The sequence below is a fragment of the Hevea brasiliensis genome, chromosome 18, assembly GCF_030052815.1.
Source record: "Hevea brasiliensis isolate MT/VB/25A 57/8 chromosome 18, ASM3005281v1, whole genome shotgun sequence".
NCBI lineage: Eukaryota > Viridiplantae > Streptophyta > Magnoliopsida > Malpighiales > Euphorbiaceae > Hevea > Hevea brasiliensis.
In genome coordinates this window covers 25,379,618-25,401,778 of record NC_079510.1, presented here as the reverse complement: position 1 = coordinate 25,401,778, position 22,161 = coordinate 25,379,618, and the positions used below count along the sequence as shown (strand labels likewise).

Below are 22,161 nucleotides of genomic sequence, written 5' to 3'. Positions count from 1 at the left end.
TCCACTTTGTGTTCATAAGGGTCCTAAGGACCATGGCGTCACTTTTACGGTTGAAATTTGAGTTTAAAATGACTTGCGATGCGTTCGAGGAGGTCACTCATCGCTGTGACTCTCGGCTCGTTTAACCTCTTATGTTCTGTTTTTCTTATTTATAGTTAACTAATTAAACATTACTAATTATTTGTGTTTATGGTTTCTCAAATTGTCTTAAGTGTGGCCCTAATCCCATTAATTGTCCGGACCGACACCGGTCACCGGAACAGTGAAATATACCAGGCTATACCAATAGGGGTGTTACAATATACGGACTACTTAATCCGAGGGTGTTACACGATTGCATTCTTATGATTTTCATTAAAATCCAAGGCAAAAGAGAATGGGACAATATCATAAATATTGCAAAAAAAAAAAAAAAAGAAAAGAAAGGAAATAGCATCAATGGCAGTTTTGTAAATTTCTTAAATTTTAGGACGCTGACCAAAAGGACATATTCTTCCTCGTACTGGTTCATGAAAGTCCAGTACCAAAAATTGCATGACACCCATTCACCATGATTTTTTGCAAACTCACAAAGACCATAACTTTCACATTGTTAATCCAAATGGAGCATGCAATAAATCGTTTGAAAGAACTTCATTCCTACTTTTTAATGGTACTAACATTGCAGAAAAATATAAAACATATAGGAAGATATAAAGGCCTAAAATATGCTTCTTGATCACATTTAATAATTCTAGAATTTGAACCATACAATTCTAAAACCTATATAAATTTATTCTAACACATAGAAGCATATTATAAACCAATGAAAAACTAGGAAACAAGTTTTAATGGCTTTGTTACCAATAAAGAGAAACTATAAAAATCTAACACATAGATTCAAAAATAAATATGGGTTTTAACCCATATTCAAGTAACCTAAGATCTCCATTATATTTGTTTCACTAGTTCATAATATAATCATATGTAAACATGAAAAATATTAATGTATCACTGTCACTAGTTCATAATATAATCACACAAGCCCGTAGCATGTCCTCCAAGATCTGAATTACCCTCTCAAACTGGCCATCTGTCTGTGGGTGGAATGCAATACTGAAGTTCAATCTAGTTCCTAGGGCTCTCTGAAGACTACCCCAGAATCTAGAAGTGAACCTAGGATCTCTGTCTGACACGATGGATACTGGCACTCCATGCAGTCTCACAATCTCATCGATGTATAACTTGGCCAATCTTTCTAAACTGTAGTCCATCCGAACTGGCAGAAAATGAGCAGATTTAGTCAGTCTGTCAACAATGACCCAAACTGCATCATGACTCTTCTGTGTCCTCGGAAGTCCCATCACAAAATCCATCGTTATTCTCTCCCATTTCCACTGCGATGCGGTAGTGGATGTAACAACCCATCGGGTACTTGTTGCTCTGCCTTTTCTTGCTGTCAAGTTAGGCATTTGGCTACACACTCTGCCACATCTCTTTTCATACCCATCCACCAAGAATGCTCCTTTAGCCCCTATACATTTTTGTGCCACGTGGTGCATAGCAAAGGAGACTCATGTGCTTCCTTCAAAATGATCGCCTCAAATCAACATCATTAGGAACACACATTACGCCTCAGTGTAGCAAGATGACCATCATCTCGATTGAGAATTACGGTTTCTTGCCTGCTTGACTTCTTCCATCGACCGATACTTCGATCATTACGGCGACCATTCTAATCGATCAACCAACACCGTTTGTACATGCCATGCAATTCTTTGTTGCCCATCATCATTAATCTCTAAACTGGCATGTAATGATCTCAACTCATGTACCAAAGACAAAGGAGTAACTTGTAGATTTGCCATAGTCTTACGACTTAAGGCGTCAGCCACAACATTAGCTTTCCCTGGCTGATAGTCTATCAGACAATCATAGTCTTTTATCAACTCTAACCATCTCCTCTGTCTCAAATTCAACTCTTTCTGGGTGCCCAAATACTTCAAACTCTTATGATCTGTGTAGATATAACATTTCTCCCCATACAAATAATGTCTCCAGATCTTAAGAGCAAACACAATAGCTGCAAGCTCCAAGTCATGTGTTGGATAATTCCTCTCATGCGGTTTTAGCTGGCGTGATGCATAGGCAATGACATTTCGATCTTGCATCAACACACAGCCTAACCCATTGTGAGAAGCATCACTATAAACTGTATATTCTTTACCCGGGGTAGGTAAAGTTAGGACTGGAGCTTCAGTCAAACATCTCTTCAATTCATCAAAACTCTGCTGGCATTTATCCGTCCACTGAAATTTTACATCTTTTCTAAGTAGCTTGGTCAATGGAGATGCCAACATGGAGAATCCCTTCACAAATCGACGGTAGTATCGGCTAAACCAGCTGCGAATCTACGTGACATTTAGGTGGCCTCCAATTAAGGACAGCTTCAATCTTACTTGGATCTACCTTAATGCCCTCTTCTGATACTACATGCCCCAAGAAAGATATTTCTTTCAGCCAAAATTCACACTTCGACAATTTGGCATATAGCTGTTTCTCTCTCAAAGTCTGCAGTACAATCTACAGATGTCTATCATGCTCTTCTGCATTCCTCGAATAGACCAATATATCATCTATGAATACCACAACAAACTGATCGAGGTATGGTCTAAAAATAGTGTTCATCGGATCCATAAAAGCAAATGAGCATTAGTTAACCGAATGGCATGACCAAGAACTCATAATGGCCATAGCGGGTTACGAAGGCGATTTTAGAAATACTTTGCTCTTGTATTTTCAGCTGATAATAATCTGATCTCAGGTCAATTTTGGAGAACACAGCTGCACCCCTCAACTGATTAAACAAGTCATCAATGCGGGGTAATGGATATCTATTCTTTATTGTCACCTTATTCAACTGCCGATAATCAATACACAAGCGGAGAGTGCCATCTTTCTTCTTTACAAACAACACTGGCGCTCCCCAAGGTGACACACTAGGGCGGATAAAGCCCTTGTCAAGCAATTCTTGCAGCTGCACTTTCAACTCTTTCAATTCTGCAGGTGCCATTCTATATGGCGTTATAGAGATTGGATCCACACCAGGCATAACATCAATTTCAAACTGCACCTCTCTTTCTGGAGGTAATCCTGGCAATTCATCAGGAAACACATCCGGAAAGTCACATACCGTAGGGATGTCCCTTAGTGCTGGACTCCCCACCTGGGTGTCTATCACATGTGCCAAGTATGCTTCACACCCCTTTTTAATCATCCTTCTGGCTAGTGCAGCCGAAATGATGTTTGATGGCGATAAATGCCTTTCCCGTGTATTACCACATCACCATACAAAGGAGACCAAAAGTAGTATCTTTAGTCTCTGATCAATCATGGCATGATGCTGGCTAACCAATCCATGCCCAAGATGATATCATACTCTCTGAAGGGCATTTCAATTAAGTCCGACAGAAAATATGTCCTTGGATCACCAAAGGGCCAGTCTCTATAGATTCTGACCGGACTTCTTGTTCTAACGGACTAGTTACTAGCACTTCAAAACCCATTTGCACACATGGAGCGACAAGTGAACAAACTATGCTAGCACTAAGATATGATTGGGTTGAAGCCGGAGCACACAAGACATATACTTCTTGATCGAGAGATAGAGAATGTACCGGCTACCACATCGAAGTCTCGGCCTCTTCTCATTTGTTTCATTGCGTAGATTCGGTTGAAGCACTTCCTTGTCTGGCCGACCAATTGTGCCGATTTGCTGAGCGGTGCCTCTACCTCTGCCTCTTCCTGCCTTGGCCGATGTGAACCTCTGGGAGCGGGACTGCGAATAGATCCTCGGCGTAGTAGGAGTGGACCATATCTCGGAGCATTAGTACAGTCTCTTGCTAAATGACCCTTGCCTCCTTGATTAAAGCAGGCTCCAGTGGCCCAATAACACTCCCCATGAATCTTGCCACAAGTCTCACGGGCGGGGTGTGAACCCTCGCTGATGGCGGCCGGACCTAGGGGTCTCTATCCGAAAATCTGCCTCTACTAAATCTTTCCACCCCGACCCCTTTGGGTCCACTAAACTTCTTTCTCTTTCCAGGTAGCACGAACTCTGTTCAACCGATTTTTCCCCCTTGTCTTTTCTCGATTTCTCTTGTGAACCCTTCCTCACCGCCCTTCCGATTCTATCCTTTCTAATTCCAAGGCTTGTGAGATCAATTCGAAAAAATTCGATGTCTGAAACCCACAACTTGCATTCTCGGACTACTGTCTTAGCCGGACTCAAACCTCTTGCATCTGTCTGCAGGGTGGAGACTAAACTTCAAAGATAGTGGCTTAGCCTTGAGAAATCTCTTTCATACTGCTCTGATTCGGTTCCCTTGTTTCAAACTCAAAAATTCTTGCGATTCGATCAACATATGCATGCGGGATGTATTTACATGCGAACTCTCGATGAAGTCATCCTGTGTCAAGATCGGTGGTTCAAAAGCCGTGGGGATGGTCTTCCACCAATCATACGCATCCCCTTGCAGTAGCGACACAGAATATTCCAACTTCAGCTCATCTTGGCAGTACAGTTTCTTAAACACTCTGTCCATTCTTTCAAGCCATTGCTCTGCCTCTAAAGGGTCCACTGTACCCTTAAATTCGCAGCCCATACTTTAGCAATTTATCAAAGTATGCCGTGGAGCGGTGGTTGTGCCACAGGTGGTTGGGGTGGAGCTTGAGCAGGCATACCCCCAGCCATTTGTTGAAACATTGCCGCTATCTGTCATGCGAATCTGCGAGAATTTGCGGCATTTGTGGGGGTGTCTGTCGACCCGACATTCGGTAAAGATGGGGCTTCCCCTTGTGCCTCAGCTTCAACAGACTGCTCAACTGAGCGATCCCCTTCTTCCATTTCAGTTTGAAGTTAGGGTATCTCCTGAACAAATAACACAAGGAGATTTCCCTCCGTTAGGTCATATTCATGATGTAATGCACTGTATGTAACAATTATGGACATTGAGCAGTTGTACTTAACAAAGAAAAACACAAATTCACAATTTAAAACATAATTCAAAAACTTGCTCTGATACCACTAAAACATGTCACACCTTACCCCTCTGTAAGGCATAACATGATCCCGTAGAATACCTAATGAACTACCGAACTTCACCTACCGATAACTCATTAAGTACCCTACAAGGGATTTTAAAACAATTTTCTTATCTTTAACAAGTGGTGAGCATTTCAAATAAGTATTTAAAACATTTAGTTGAAATTAAAACTAATTAATATTTTTGGCCATTTTAGTTTTCCATAAATTTTATAAAAATTTTGTGAGTTTCCTCTGTATTTTGAGAAAACCGTTCTTCGAATACCTGTAAAAAGCACTTCTAAAAGTTTTTCTCAACCACTACTTCAATTTCAAACTCAATCTCAATCAATTTCTCAAATTCACAAGTTCAATAATTTCTTCAAAATACTGTCCATCAATATCATTTATTCATATTCCATTCAAGATAAACAATTTATATATTCATCATACTAAAATTTACATTCAGGAAGTCCAAACTAAAATTTATTACAACTTTTATACAAACTTTGTACAAGCTGCTCAAGACCCATGTACATGTCCATACATTTATGTGCAATATATACATCAAAAGAAATATTTCTGATTAGGGTATAAATTATACCCAAGACTTCAAGTGATGACTTCACACACCTCGTGACTCGATCTGCTGCTCCTCTAATCTCTATATCTGCGACAGCAATAAAAGCTATCACTGAGTACTAAGACTCAGTGGTGCACAATATACTAAAATAATCTTTATACAAAACTTAAAGCACATTCATTCAAAAATTTGACTAAACATGAAAATTAAATACAATCATGCATTGTAAGATTTTACATGTAAACCAAATTTATTTCAAAGTATCAAAACACATTTCATAAAACCCACAGTTAAATCATGCCATTCGAAACAAATAGAATCTCAATAGCCGAGGCTAAGAGAAATCACATGAATCTCGATAGCCGAGGCTAAAGGGAAATCATATCACAAGGCTAGCTAGCTCAAATATATTGATATCCATTCACTTCCTCTTCTACTGGCACACCTCAACACTTCTCCAGAGAAGGAATCAAAATTCGAAACTAATTACCCCCACTAGTCGTGCTAGTGAGGTGTTCAAATATATGGTCATGATACTGTGGTTTTAAAACTTATCTTAACAATTTGCTAAACATTGTCATTTCAAATATACACAATAATTTTCACAATTTGAATCAAAACATCATAAGTAAGGTCACAATACTTTCAACAATTCAAAGCAACAATAAAATGCATATTTCATTCATTTAATCAATGAATTTTTTTAAAGCATAGTAATATTGTGCACAAACCTCAAACGAGTCGTCCTTTAGCCTCGACTCGGTTCCTCGGGTTCCTTCCCGATATTCTTTTCAACTGAAACACACAATTTTACAATGTTTCAGTACTAGAACTTAAAATAAATTCAAAATAAACTTAGCTTCACATTTACCTAACTCTAACGTGTTAAATTCGACGTTCTCGAAATTTTGTGTTTCGGGTTACTATTCACTGCACTATTCAAGTCAAATTATTGACTTTCTAAGGCTTAATAGGTATGGGAACTCCAACTTCACCCACATACCACATTTTGGTCACCAAACTTGTTGGTTTTGGTCATTTGTTTAAAGCTTAGGTCATTTTGGCAAAATTGCCAATTTTCGGTTTTGGTTTTCCGAAGTTGCACTATTCCATTGGTCGATCTACTGTTGGAATTTGACAAAACTTCCTTCATAGAAAATGTTCCTTATTGTCTTAAGTGTATTCTCATTTTTGGATCACCTCAATTGGAGTTTTGTAGCTCAAGTTATGGCCAAAATAAGTTTCTTATTCACGTGCCTTTATTCATCTTGCAATTTAGGTCTGTCAGTTTTTGGTTCAACTTTGGTCAATTGTTTGATCAAGTTAAGTTCATAATTTGGTCTCACTTTCTTGATATGAAATGTTGTACTATGTCTGAGGTTGCCATCGGTTCAAGAATCGCCTAAATCCGAGTTTTCTAGCTAGAGTTATAGCTATCCAAACATTGCTGCTCAACTAAAAATCTGCAGAATTTCAGTACAAAAATTTTAACTTTGCTCAATGATTTGAATGAGTTAATGGCATAATTTGGGTTGGTGTTCTTCATGAAAGTTTTAGGTCTATATCATATCTAATTGCTGGTAAAATTTCAGGTCAATTTAACCTACCTAGCTCAAGTTATGACCAAATGAACAGTTATTGTTCATTTGGTCGGTTTAATCTTGATGGCAACTGCTATCAACTCACTTTGGTCAATTGTTTCACCAAGTTTTGGTCAGTTTTTGGCAATGGTTCCTTAATGAAAATTGTGCTCTTTTATGTCTATTTTCATCTCCAATTGGTGGCATATCAATTGGACTTGTAAAATTTGAGTTTTGGTCCTTCAAAGTGGGTTTGGTCATGCTCATGACCATTGACCTACGAATTTGGTTTAATTTCCTACCATTCCCACACAATTCATTTGGTCATAATTGACCACTATTTCACTTCACAATAGGTCAAACATGCCATTAAAGTATTTCTCCAAAATTTGCCTCAAACCCTAGGCCTCCAAACCCTAATTCATCTAATTATTGTAATTAATCACACTTAATTGTTTTAATGCTAATCATTCAACACCAATAAGCTCACATACACCTTTAAATTCACCAAGTTCATGCATACACATCCTCAAACCCTAGTTGACTAAAATTTAGGTTTGGTCCTTCAACAATTTATTTCATTGTATTTTTCCACAATTTCTAGTGTAATTCAACTACTTAATTATGAATTTAAACATAATATTAAAAACTAACCACTAACCTCTTTTGTTGAATTTCTCCCTTTTCAAATCTTCTTTCTTTCCTCCTCTTTTTGTTGTCAAGATGCTTGTCAAAGTCCAAGAACAAGACTTACTTAAAGGAGTTAGGGAGTTTATAAAATAAAATCAAGCTTTTGAAAGCTTGAAATGGGTGTTAATGGTGGAAAGGGAAATGAGAGAAATGAGGGAGAAAGAGTGACGGGAATGAAGTAATCAAAAATTTTTTTTTCTTTTCTTTTATCTATTTTGCTTATGGAAGACCCTTAAATCCAAATTAATTAATTCAATTTATTAATTCTTTTATGACATCACCTTTGACTTTTCTAACTTCTTTCCTTTTCTTTTTTTTTTTCTATTTATTTTTCTATTAGTTCTTTAATTCTATTGTCGATTCCGAAATTTTCTTTTCTCCGATTTTATTTGACAGTTATGTCAGGAGTCAGCTCTCGGGGTCAATTGACCAAATTGCCCCTCGCCGGTTCATCCCGTTTTGCAAATAATCCAATATTTCTTGGCTCACGACCTAATTATTTGGTGACTTAACAGTTCTTTTTGTGATTTTCTCTTTTCCACTTTGTGTTCATAAGGGTCCTAAGGACCGCGTCACTTTACGGTTCGAAATTTGAGTTTAAAACGACTTAGCGATCGTTCAGGAGGTCACTCATCGCTGTGACTCTCGGCTCGTTTAACCTCTTATGTTTTGTTTTTCTTATTTATAGTTAACTAATTAAACATTACTAATTATTTGTGTTTATGGCTTCTCATGTTGTCTTAAGTGTGGCTCTAATCTCTTTATTTGTCCGGACCGACACCGGTCACTGGAACAGTGAAATATACCAGGCTATACAACGGGGGTGTTACAATCACAATCTATATATGTACCTTATTTACAAAAATCAATTACTTTAATATACTATGTTGAAATGAGTCTACAAAACCAAAGAACTAGTTGCACTACTTTTTCCTTTTTTTGATTTTAGTGCATTAATTAGAAATATGGCCTTTTGGCCTATTTATACTTTTGCATGCTAAAAGTTACAACCCTTAATCAATTTACATAACTTTTGGATATTGCCATCTTTAGCCAATGTATATGACTTTTAGATTTTACAACCTTTTAACAATGTACATGACTTTTTATACGGTTATTATTGGTTCTTGTTTTAAGTCTAATAGATCTAGATTGACCCACATGGGTTACAAGACCATATTTTAAATATTAAAGGAAGTCTAAAGGGAAAAAAATTTAAAAAAAATTAAGAAACTTTTGAATAATAAAAATTTGTAAGAAAATTTTGTTTATTCCAAAATTTTAAATAATAAAATTTTTAATTCACTTTTAAATATATAACATAATTTGAGTAGAAATCTTATAACCTATTATTCTCTCTTTATAAAAAATTTTTGCATTACACGAATATAAGCGCCCACACTACTTTCGAAACCTTAATGTGATATTGTCTCGTTGAGTCAAGCTGAGGAGGCTTTACTTGCATTCGAGTTAGAGCAAATTAGCTTTGCTTGGTAACCCATAGCACATACTAGCAGGTATAAAAAGGACATGGAACCCGTTGTTTGTACCTTTGGTTTTCTTAAGGCCAATGGGAGACACCATGGTTAAGTCCTTGCTTATGGGAGCTTGTTGACCCTATTGGAGATAAAAGGATGGAACTTAAGCCCATGCTAAATCTTAGAAATATATTACCCTAGGACCTTTATTGCATGCTATATGTTGAATTTGGGACCTATGTGTTAGACATGTAAGTTTTAAGAGTTAGTGAAATGGATTTGGCTTAAGAAGAGTCCCTTGGTTGCATATTCAAAAGAATTAGGCCTAAAGACATTTCATTTACCCATGGAGGCAAGTGGATGCCAACTTATATGTTGAACTTTCAGGTTTATAAGTTCTTTTGTCCATGAGGGAGGGACCATCTTGGGCTTAATCCCTTATTGATAGGCCCAATATACCACCATCTAGGAATAATATCTTTTGGACTTGATCATTAATGTGAGAGTTTTGGGAGTTATAAGGAGGTGAAGTTCTATTGTTGTATCTTGTTTGTATCTTTTGGTTTTCAAGCACTATTAATACTGCATTCATGCATCCATGCATCATGCTCATTGGCCTTTAATTTAATGGGTTGTATATTGATAAGCCTAAACATGCTATTTAAGAGGTATCTTCAGTTGAAAAAAGAGATGAAAGAAATCTTTGAAAGGAAGAGAAAGAGATGAAGGAAGCTGAAGAACAACTTCATAGTATAGAGAAAGGGTAATGAGGATAGCCCATAAACCTGATGTTTCCAAAGCTTCCCTGTTGGGGGTAATTGTACCTAAACCCATATTCTTAACCTTGTGGAGGTGAAGACAAAAACTCTGACTCATTCCACCTCTTCATATTTGTCTTTTCCTTCTCTTCCCATGCCAAAAAAACTAGGGTCTTAATGTTGTTATTGAAAACCATGAGAACCACTTCATGCATCCACAAACATTCTGGGTGCATTGGATGTTTCTTTACTAACCTCAAAAGACCTTCTAGGGCCTCTTGAGGATTCTCCTCTATCACTTCTATTTGCTCTTACCCTAGCAACAAGGCTAACGAGTAGTGCTCAGATACCCTCATTTTCGGGTGATGCATCGATCAACCGTGCGGACCGTCTTGAACCTCGCATTTTCTGAAAGTAAATAAGAAGTGTTGAGCATACATAGGGGTTCATTTGGGTTCACAAGAACACAAAACATATCATAAAACATAGCATGATACATAAACACATCTTATAACATATAGGGACATAACCCTAATGGACATGTATTTTCCTAACTATGCCGGCTAACAAATTGTCTTTCTTTCCTTACTATGAACTTCACTTGCATTTAGGTCCACTCATCTAACATAGAGCTCTGATAATAACTTTGTAACAACCCAACTAGGGGCTGTTACCGATGTCAGTTTGAGGCTGTCAAAATCTGTAGCAAGCCTAAAAATCTATTAAAACATAAACTCATTTCATATAACCAAAACCCAAGCAACTCACAAGCAATTACACTTTACCATTTCCATTATAGCATAAAACATTTTTTTTTCAAACATACATATTATTCATTTACTTACACATTACATACTATAGTCCTTTGAAACTAAGCACAGTATCTAACAGTTTACAAATTACATGTCCACTATACAAACTCAAGCACATAAAGTAACTTGCTAGAATTATGCCTCTTGCTAGCTCTTCTTGTACTATAACACTTCACCTGGAGTTAAGAGAGAGGGGTAAGCTTGGAAAAGCTTAGTGAGTAAACTAATCAAAACATTTATCATATTGTTCAATTCATACACATGCAATGCATCATTCACATGAATTTACATATTATAAACAATTCACATAAGATAGACTTATCACCAGTGATTTCCCATAACTAATTTGCCTAGCTCATAAAGATACTCCTCAGGATTTCCTCTTAAATACATAACATACCTAACATGCCCAGCTCAAAAAGAAGCTCCTCGGGTCTTCCTCTATCATAATAGTGAGTCGGGAACTTATGAGGCCTCAATTGGTCTTACTACATAATATCATGCGTGATCATAACATGTAACATATCCATATCATGGGGGAAATCAGTCGGTTATCCAACATCTATCGTGCATCAACAATAATTATGCAATAATGTAGCATATTCATATTCTATTTACATGTAACCTAATAATATCATGAAATGTTACAAGTGAATGATCATGAGTCTCATTATAATTAATTAAAAGATTTGCATTCTTTAGGTTAGTATTGCATACCTCTTATAGCCTATCAAAGACCATAATCGCGAACGGTACCTATTCCTTAACTATAGCTTTCCCGGTTCCTCACGTCCGATCCTATAAAAGATGGACCCTATTGAGTTATCTGGATTGCTATAACTTTATACATGTGTCATATGACATATTCTAGGTTTATTTGGGATACAAAAACAAGTTTTGGAGCTTTAAAATAAAAAGGAAAATAAGACAGGCAAAAGCAGCTTCAGCTACTAAAGTCCTAAACCTTAAATGTCTTTTTTGGGCAGTAGCTACTCTAGCTACCCAAGTAGGGAACTTTGGCTATCGAAATCTTAAACTTTAAATACTCGAGAAGTAGCAGCTACTCTGGCTGTCAAAACAATAGTTTTTGGCAGCCAAACGTCAATTCGAATTTCCAGAATTCTCAATTCGAATTTTGCAAAAATCCACATGCTAAAACTCTAAAAGAACCTTATCTCAGAGCCATAGAACTTAATCAAACCACATAACCATCTTCTCCTAATGTCCATTGACTCAAAACAACTTAAGGAAACCACATGCATCAATCAAAAGATTAAATTTTATAAGTTTTCTCATGTGTCATCTAAACCCAACACGATAAAAAAACCTAAACTCAATAACAAATGCTTCAATCCATTAACTTAACACAAGGTTATAAAACCCAAATAAGCTTGCCACTAACACATGCAGGTATAAAAGAAGAACAAATTAACTATAAACATGCTTTCAAACTCTTATAACTTGAAAACCATTTGATGAAAAGCAATAATCTCAAAGAAAAACCACTAACTTATTATTTAACAAGGAGAAAGCTTACCTTTTTAACTTTGATTCCTACACTTTGAAAACATTAACTTTCTTTTGCATGATTCACACTTTCTCTTCAACCCTCAAAGCTCAAAATCCATAAAAGATCCTCAATCCTTCTAAGATTTCAAGTTTCTTTTTGAATAAAAGAGAAGTTTGGTTTGAAATGGGAAGAATCCCACCTTTGCATGCAACAGTAAAGAGGAAGAGAAAGAAAATTTTGAAATCCAAATTCTTTTAAAATTTTTGAGTTGCAAAGACTATTTATACCTTTGGCTATCGAGGGGACTTTTGGTTACCGGAGTCCATACTGCCAAGAAGAAAATCTCGGTAATAAAGGGACATATGGCTGCCAAAAGTGCAACTTTCGGCTAAAAAGTTTATACTGCTCAAAAAATAACCTTATCATTCACTTTGCCCCCCCAAAAAAAAGTACACATAGATTATATAACATAGCACTTGGACACAAACAAAACTTACCTTTATTTTCATTGTCCATGAAACCCTAAGTTTCACTAGAATTTCTCATCAACGACAGGAATTCCGATATTGAAAATGGTGGGTGTTACATCTTTCTTGTATTTTCTTTATTTAGTTGTTTTTCCTTATTTGAATTTTTAATTATGGTAAGTGACCAATATGGTAAGTTTTGTAAATATGATAAGTGGATTAAAATGGCAAGTACCCTAAATAAGACAGGTGATCTCTTCAAATAAAGCAGGCAGACCCAAGCTAATAAGGAAATCTTAAAAAATAATAAAAGGTGGACCAAAGCCTGAATGGTACTTCAAGACCCTTGCTTGTAGAAATAGGCCAATGAACCAATGGGCCTTATAATAAAATTAGGCTTTCATTTTAAAGTTTTGGGCTTGTAACTCTTTTATCCTCCCTCCATTCTTTAGTTGTAGGTTTAATTAAAGGGTTTGTAATTTTTCTCTTCCCCTCTCTTTGTATGTTTTATTTACTTGCTTTTAGTCACCAAAATATGCATGTAAATAACTTAGTAAACTAACTTAGGGAAGTATGGTAAGTTAAAATGAATTAAGCATGATAGAAATGTGGGATGTATGTTTAGAGATTACTTATATTCATGTTTGTCTTCCATATGTGCAAACCAACACCAAGGCATGAAATATATTAGAAACATGTTAATAAGGCAATAAGGTAAATGTGATAAGGATCTCTAATATAGAAACTAAGCACGACATAGGGATGCTTGCATGCATATGTAATGGGTGTTAAATGTTAAAATGGACAAAGTGCACATGTTTAACTTAGAAAATGCATATTGAATGAACAAGAACTTTAAATAAGAAATAATAAGGCAGGCCATAAGAAACACAAGGGAAGGCCATAAGTGGAGGCTAGCCCTTGTTCTAAGATAGGCCTAGGCAGAGAGAGTGCCTAAAACCTTCCCTTTTCTGTACCCACTATCCCAAATCTAAGCTATTGATCTCATATTAAGAGAAGCGTAATGGACTTCTGCGAGGAGTAGAGTCATCGTCCACATCCCTTCTGAAGTTTTTATCTTAGTTATCATTTGAGTGGTGACTCCAGTGAATCCTCTGCCTCTCAAGGCATTAATATCTAAACTCCATAGTAGTGTTATGGGAAGATGGAGCTAAACCAGTATAGGAAACAAATCGCCTCTCGCATTAATTTATATCATTTATTGGATTGTTATTTATTTTAATTTATATGTGTAAATATAGGGATAAATGGTTAAAAATAAATGTAATTTTATTTTTTTTTAGAATATATAATTAGCATGAAAAGTCTGTTGTAATTAGTAATAGATACAAATACCCATTGACAAATACAATTTATTATTATTTTTTTTATTTTCTCCTAATTTAGCAATGTATTTCAATAATTTGTTGATAGCAGCAATAACTTAATCGCTAAATTCATTGTTATTTAGAAATGAATACACATTCCATTGGCAATTGATTTACTAATGAGCATTACTGACAGACTTTGTTCATTACTAATCCATTAATATAATTAGCAATGGATTTTCTTCAAATAGTAATAGAAAAATCCACAGCTAAATTGTAAAATTCTTATAGTAAATGAGCTTTAACTTAATAGTACTGATCATCCTCAGTTGGTACCAAATGAACCCAAACAGGGGAAAAAATAGTATAAGACAAAAAAATATTAAAATGGATCAAACAACTTGCCTCTAATGAAATTTCCTTTTCAATTCGTAGCACGTTAATATGACATATAACAATGACAATTTTCAACAAAAGGCTTAATTATGCCTTTTATGCTACTTCAAATAATCACATAAGTCCTTAAAATATTTCAAGGTCCAATTAAGTCCTTCAATTTAAAAAAAAAAAGGATTAAATAAGTTTTTCAAATTTTTAAAAATAAATCAAATAAGCTCTTGAGGACAAATAAATCCTTTAACTTTTCAAAATAGATAAAAAACCACTGAATTATAATTTGTCTCTAGTATAAATTTAGCTAAGACTATACACTAAGATCTTTTAGTGCACAGGGTCTTCATTAGTAATTTTGTGTATATGATTTGCAAAATCCTGGGTCATTCTAAAGTAGATTGATAAGTTGTTCTTTACTAAATAATTTAAGAAGTTTCTCTATAGAAACTAGGATGAAGATGATGAACCCATAGAGAAACTTCTTGAATAATTTGATAAACAAAAACTTATCAATATGCTCTAAGATGCAACAGATATTTATAAAGATGTTGCAAATTAAATACGCATAATTACTAATGATGACCTGTACACTATAAGATCTTCATGCATGACCTTGGCTATATTTATATAAAAGACAAATTATAGTTCAGTTTTTTTATATCTATTTTTAAAAGTTAAAGGGCTCATTTATCTCCAAAATAGTGAAAGGACTTATTAGATATATTTTTAAAATTTAAAGGACTTATTTGATCTTTTTTAAAATTTGAAGGGTTTGTTTGAACTTGAAAAACTTTAAGTACTTATATGACCATTAACTCATACTTTAAGGGTCAAAATATACCTTTTGTTAACAATTTTCTATAATTATAGCCGAAACTTTATTTTTTTTTTGGTCAAATTTGGCCTAATTTAAAAGTTTATTATTTATTATGGCTCAGTTAAAATTGGAGATTTGGGAGTGCTGACATGGTGCTTGACGTGGCAAAAATAATATTTTTTTAATATGTTGCTACTGACGTGGCAAAAACTTTTATATTTTTGCTAACGTGACAAAAATATTATTATTTTATATGTTGTTGCTGGCATGACATAACTTTAATAATTAAAAAAATCTAAAACCTTTTGATATTTGTTAATTATAGCCAATTATATAAATTTATTTCATTTACAGCCAATTAGCTAATTTTGATTTACTTGATCAAAAATTAATATTTTATTACCTAATATAATTGTAAAAATGAATATTTATGTTACTTAGTATAATAAAAAAATAATTTCCCTTCTCTCTCCTCTCATTTTCTTTTATTTATTTAAAAATTAAAAATTCATGTAAAAAATCAATAATAATAATATTCATCATTTTAGTAAATAATAATAATAATAATAATAATAATAATAATAATAATCAACATATGGGTAATTGTTTATATATTAGATGACAGTCGGTGGGAGGAGAGAGAGAGAGAGAGAGAGAGAGAGAGATATGTAGGTATAAGGATATTTTTTAGAAAGAGAGAGAGTGAAAGGGAGAGAAAGAGAGGTGAGTGTGGGGATATTTTTTAGAGTAGTAGGGAGAGAGAGATTTTTAAGTTTAAATAAATAAGAATTTATCTATTTTCATAAATAAATTCAATAAATAGCCAAAAAATGAGGGGAGAGAGATAGGAGAATATTATTTTTTTGGTTTTACTAAATAATATAAATATTATTTTTGATAATTGTATTAAGTAATAAAATATTAATTTTTAATCAAATTAGATCAAAATTAGTCAATGGGCATTAAATGAAATAAAGTTATAAAATTAAATATAATTGACAAAAGTCAAAAAGTTTTCAATTTTTTTAATTATTAAAGTTATGTCACATTAGCATTAATATATAAAATAATAACATTTTTGCCACATCAGTAAGAGTTACATGCTACGTCAGCAACAACATATTAAAAAAAATAATATTTTTACTATGTCAAATACCACGTCAGTATCCTCAAATATCCAATTTTAATTAGACTATAATAAATATCAAACTTTCAAATTAAGTCAAAATTAATAAAATTAAAAAAAAATAGCTATAATTGTGAAAACACATAAAGTTTTGAATATTTATAACATCTGGCCTTTTTTTTTTTAATTATATTACTAAGTTAGATGACTATTCATTACAATTTTTTAAATTTTTTATTAAGTCACTTTTGTGAGTCAATAATTTTAATTTTCACAATTTAGGAAAATGAAATTAGTACAATGTCAATTCATATATTCTACCCTATTTTCTTTTTATGCGATCATTATTTAAAAAAAATAATTAAAATCTTTCTTTTTATTTTTTTTAAGACACATTTTCTTTTTTCTTTTTTTATAATTATTTGTATTGAAAATATATGAAATTATGATTATATCTCACATTTTTTAATATAAGATTAATTAGAAGTAGAATAGGAAACCACTCTAATTTTTCTCTTCAATTTTGTGAAAATGGCATATATTTGGTGTTCTTTTATTTTATTTTATTTTATGAAAGTTGACATATATTTTAGAACATTTTAAAAATAGTGAATAAATTTTGTGGGATAGACCGGGGAATATATAAATTTTAATATTATTATACTCCCATCATTTATAAATAATAGTTATATTTAATTTTTTATTTTATTAAAAATTATTTATCACATTTAAAAGATTAAGAAAAATTAATTATTTTTTTAATTTTACTTTTTATCTCTATAAAATATAATAAATATTTATATAATTTTTTAGAACTAATATTATTTCTTTATTCTTAATTAAATCAGCTATGTGTCACATTAATATTCGTAAATTACTTAATTTAGATAAATAATAATTAAGTAAATTATTAATTTCTTTTATAAAAATGAGATTATCAAATTATTTTTTTAATTACTATAAAAATTTCAAATGGCTATTTATAGATGGAGGACGGAATAATAAATTATATATATGCATATTTAATTTTTTTATATAATTTATATATTGATAATAACATATCGACAAGTTATAAATTTTGGTTTCTTGTAAATTTCTTATTTTGCCCTCTTGTGATTGAAAAAAAATTTGAGGAATTGAATTTCCCCAAAAATATAAATGTGACATAAATTCTAGAAGAATAGAGAGATTAGATACATAGAGCAATTTGGGTAGGAGGCTTTGAAATCCCCACTCCACGCCATCCGAATTAAACAGAACGGCAAGGAAGTGTCGATGGTCATGTGGAATAGAGCCAGTACTCAACTCAGAACATACAAAAGATGGTTCTCAAGCGACTCGACGCGAAGAACATATGCAGCGCTCTGGGGGAATGGGGATTTTGGGAGGTTGGGTTTGGGGAATTTGGATTCTCAGTGGAGGCCTAGACTTCTTCCTCCCTCTGCTTTTGGAAATCATGGCCTCAAATCCATTGCCTGTGGTGGAGCTCACACCCTCTTCTTAACAGGTTCTTTTTTCTCCTCCTTAAGCCTTCGTACTTTTTTTTGATCTCAACTATTTGAGTTTCAGTATTTTGAAAAAATATTTCTTAGCAATGAGCTGGAGCTAGAGCTACTGTATTCATGATTGTGAGGTTACGAGTTCCAATCCCAGTTGGAGTTCAATTAATTAAACAAAAATTCTTTTGGCCAATGACCAGAAAACTTATGAATTGAAAAGGGTATCTTACTGTATTGTAATTATAGTATAATATTATCAGAGCAGTGGAAGAAAGTCATTTCTAACTTCTCATCTTCAAGTGCTGGTTGTTTAGTGTTAATCATGATTTTAACAAAATTTGGGAAGTTTGAGATTAAATTTAGTTAGTTTTTGTGACTCGAGTCAATTACTAGGCCATTTAAAAAGTGAGAGGAATTTGAAATTGTGAGATGATGAAGAATCAAGATGTATAAGCTAATCAATGCATGGTGCTCAGTCCATCAGTGCTTCGAGTAACCCAACAAAAACTTGAAAGTGCATATCCTAAACTGGATTGACTAAGTTTAGGAAGAACTATGCAGCAAGTAGAGGGTCCCCATGCGCCCATTTATCTTTCATTATCATTTCAAGTTATGGAGGTAAAGTTCCTTTTGAAAAATTGCAAGATGTTACTGGTGGTCCATTCCATTGACTGCCAAATCCATACTTGGAATTTAATGTTGGAGGGAATCTTATTTTATCTAACGATTCATTCTTAAATCTTCTGTGAATTCATTCTTTTACATGTGGTTGTTTTGAGGAAACTCATCATCTCTATCTAGACCAGGAAAGGTTGCTTTATGCTCAATGTTTTATCTGAATGTAAATGGCTTACTCCCCTAATCTCACAATTAAACACTTAATATTACATTTAGATATTTCTGATTTTTGTCTTTCAATACAAACTATTGAAGACCATTTTAAATTTAGAAGAATTATTCTTCTTACATGGATATGCTTAAGGTTGCAAGTCTGTCAAAAAATTTCTATAGATTATTTTTTCTAGGCTTCATTTGGCTTCGATTAGGACTTGAACTCGAGACCTCTCAGACTGTTGTTGGAATCTTATGATTCTTGATACGATTTGTATGATTCAATTCGATTTCCCATCCTAGCGATTCAAATCTATGGGGTTGAATTGCAAATTTACCTGAATCGTGACCAAAACTTACTATTCGGTGGTGAATTGGGTGAATTGATTCGAATTGCCTAATTTAGTTGATTCTTTTTCTAAAGGTTTGTTAGACCTTATACCTTCAAAATTTAAGATATCAGTTCATTTTTATTATGAAAAGTGCGCATAAAACCTTCCTCTAGCTATTTTTCTTCCACAATCATTCTTTTCCCTCTCCCTTTCTTTCTTTTTCTTTTTTTTTTTTGGGTTAATTTAGTCCTCTAATTATAGTTGTCAAATTATGACATTTTATATTAATATATTTTGACCTTTTAATATCTTTTTTTATTATTTAATTATTTGATCAAATTTAAATGAGAGTTTCAACATATGCACAATGATAATCATTTTTTATAATTCAAGAGTTCATAGCTTATAACATAAAACTATATAACATAATAAGAATATATTTTCCATTATAAAGCATGCTTCTAGTTAGCTAAATGATAATTCTATATTTTCAAAATATGTTATTTTGATTTTTTTACTTTTTTTTTAGAAAATATATCATTTTTAATTAATTTCGAGAATTTTTATTGAATTTTACGATTCGATTTGATTCTCTATTCTCGATTCATAAAATGAGGACTTCAATTCTCGATTCGAATCTCGATTTGACTACTATGTTCTCTCATTACTAAAGACAACTCTAGTACCACTGAGTTAAAAATCAATGGTATTTCTATAGAATTTTTAATTTCGTGAAATTCATCAATTTTTTTTCCACCTTCAAAATTTTAGTTTCTATTATAAATCCATTTTCTTTAATTTTTTTTCCAAACTTAATAAGAGAATCAAGATTGATATCCTTCTTGATGCTCTTCCCTTTGCCTTTTTAGCAAACACTCTCTCTTTTTCTACATAAGAGAATCTATTAAAGGGATTAGGCATAATTGCAAATTGAAGAAAAAGTTTGTAATGCTAAAAGCATTTCCTAATTTTCTATAGTTTTTTTTACCAATGATTTCCTTAATTAAATTTATATATTATTTATTAACAAGGGTTTAGTCCCTTTGAACATTATTCCCCTGAGAATACAAGATATCCAACTTGATGAGCTGTAATCATATGCCTACATTTGGGAGAATGTAACCTTTCAAGGTACACAGGAATTATGGTCCCTCCTTATACCTAGAAATTTGGTTCCATTCCCCTCTACCAAATACTATCCAAAATTCTTGATATTCTTTTCTATCTTTAGAAACATAGCTTAATGTCATAACATTCATGCCTTCTCTTACCAAAAGCTCTCATAGTTTTATCAAGTCTTGCAAACTTGTGGGAGAATTCCATTTTGCCTCAAAAATCGCCAAGTTCACTTCAATAAAGCAAGAAATATGGTGATGCACAACAAGGAAAGAGAAGTGTGGGATCGACAACTTGCAAAACATAAAATATTAACGCCCACTGATGGTTCCATTTTATGTCTCCTTTCCAACAGCAAGTCTAATTGATTTTCAACAATTATTATGTGGCTGCTATGTGCAGTTTTGATAGCCATGGTATAGTTAAACAATTTTTTGTTCTTCTATATTTTTTCCTTTGTGAAGGTTAATGCTTATCCTGGTTGATTAAAAAATTGTTCTTCATAAATTGATTTCCAATAGTGTTAGCCATGTGCTGCTAGAGGCTTACAAATTACTGTCCTCCTTTGATAGAAACTGGGCGTGTTTATGCCACTGGTCTTAATGATTTCGGACAGCTTGGTATATCAGGCAATGATAATTATACTATGGTACAATATGTTGACCTTTTTCATCCTCTATATATATTTTTTTTCTTTTATCACTGGGTGATTTGTCTTGTTAACTCAATTGTTTTTATTGTTGCAATTTTGTTATTTCTAAGTTTGTGCCTTTTTTGCGGGGGTGGTGGTGGTGGTGGATGTTCTTGAGGCCGATCCACCTGTCACTTGGGGGCCTGGGCCTAGTTCCTAGTTACATATTTGGATCCAAACTTCTTGTATGGCATAGAGTATTCAAGATAGAAACTAATATTTGTTTAGTTAAGGTAGTTAAAAGAATAATAATTTTTTTGATATGTTTGATGGAGGACATTTGCAGCATGCTTACAAAAGGCCTGGCAGAGCTAGTTTTAATAGCTAAGCACTTATTTGGCACATGTGACATATCTTTGGTAGTTCATATTTGTCTTGTTTTGTTGTTTTGGAAGCACGAGAATTGCAGCATTTCAATTTTAGAAAGTATATTTTTCCGTGTAATTTCCAGCTTTGCTGGATGTCTCTAGGTTTTTATTTCTGAGTTTATTTAAGTTCTTATTAGTTGAGGAAAATATTAATCCCCTTAATGGGCGTCTATATCATTAAGGCCTAGATCAAGTTGTAGGATTAGGGTTTAGGAATTAGGATTAATGTTACTATAAACATAATGAATTTTTAATAAGTTTTTTAGGGAACAAAATTCTAGCAATTCTTGCTTCTTGGATTCTGATAGGACGTAGGATTATCAGGCCTAACTTTAGCATTTGGAAGTGGGGAAATTTGGGAGAAATGGGAGGGAAACTGACAAAAAACGGGGGAATGGAGAGTAGAAGAAGAAGAAGAATTATTTGAGATTGTGAGAAAGAGGGAGAGACTGAGAATGCGAGGAGAGATGAATTCTTGTTATTATTTCCAATATGATCATTTGCAACTCGCAACATCCTTTTCATACTCATTCTCTTGTTTACCTATTAACAAAACAGGATGGATGACGTCAGTTATCTAATTGGTGACACAGTTACAAAATGAGTCAAATGAGTAAATAGCAAATTTTGGTTCCTGAAATTACCCTTACCATGAAGTGATTTCTTGTCTTCAATGATCAAGTTGAGAAAAATGAATCTGTTGAGATTTAAACCTCTTTT

General features: G+C 33.4%; 1 protein-coding gene across 8 annotated transcripts in view; it reads left to right on the top strand.

The window, feature by feature from the left end:
* Nucleotides 1-17,737: 17,737 nt before the first annotated feature.
* Nucleotides 17,738-22,161, top strand: part of LOC110632365 (ultraviolet-B receptor UVR8) — a 31,372-nt gene continuing 26,948 nt past the window's right edge. For 2 of the 8 annotated variants that reach the window (XM_021780577.2, XM_021780572.2), the window contains exons 1-2: nt 17,741-18,111; nt 20,955-21,031. In XM_021780577.2, coding sequence (XP_021636269.2) covers nt 17,880-18,111; nt 20,955-21,031 — 309 coding nt within the window. In that variant the 5' untranslated portion in view covers nt 17,741-17,879. Of the gene's footprint in view, nt 18,112-20,954; nt 21,032-22,161 lie in introns of all 8 variants that reach the window. The other 6 variants (XM_021780576.2, XM_021780574.2, XM_021780573.2 and 3 more) reach the window with 5 other exon arrangements.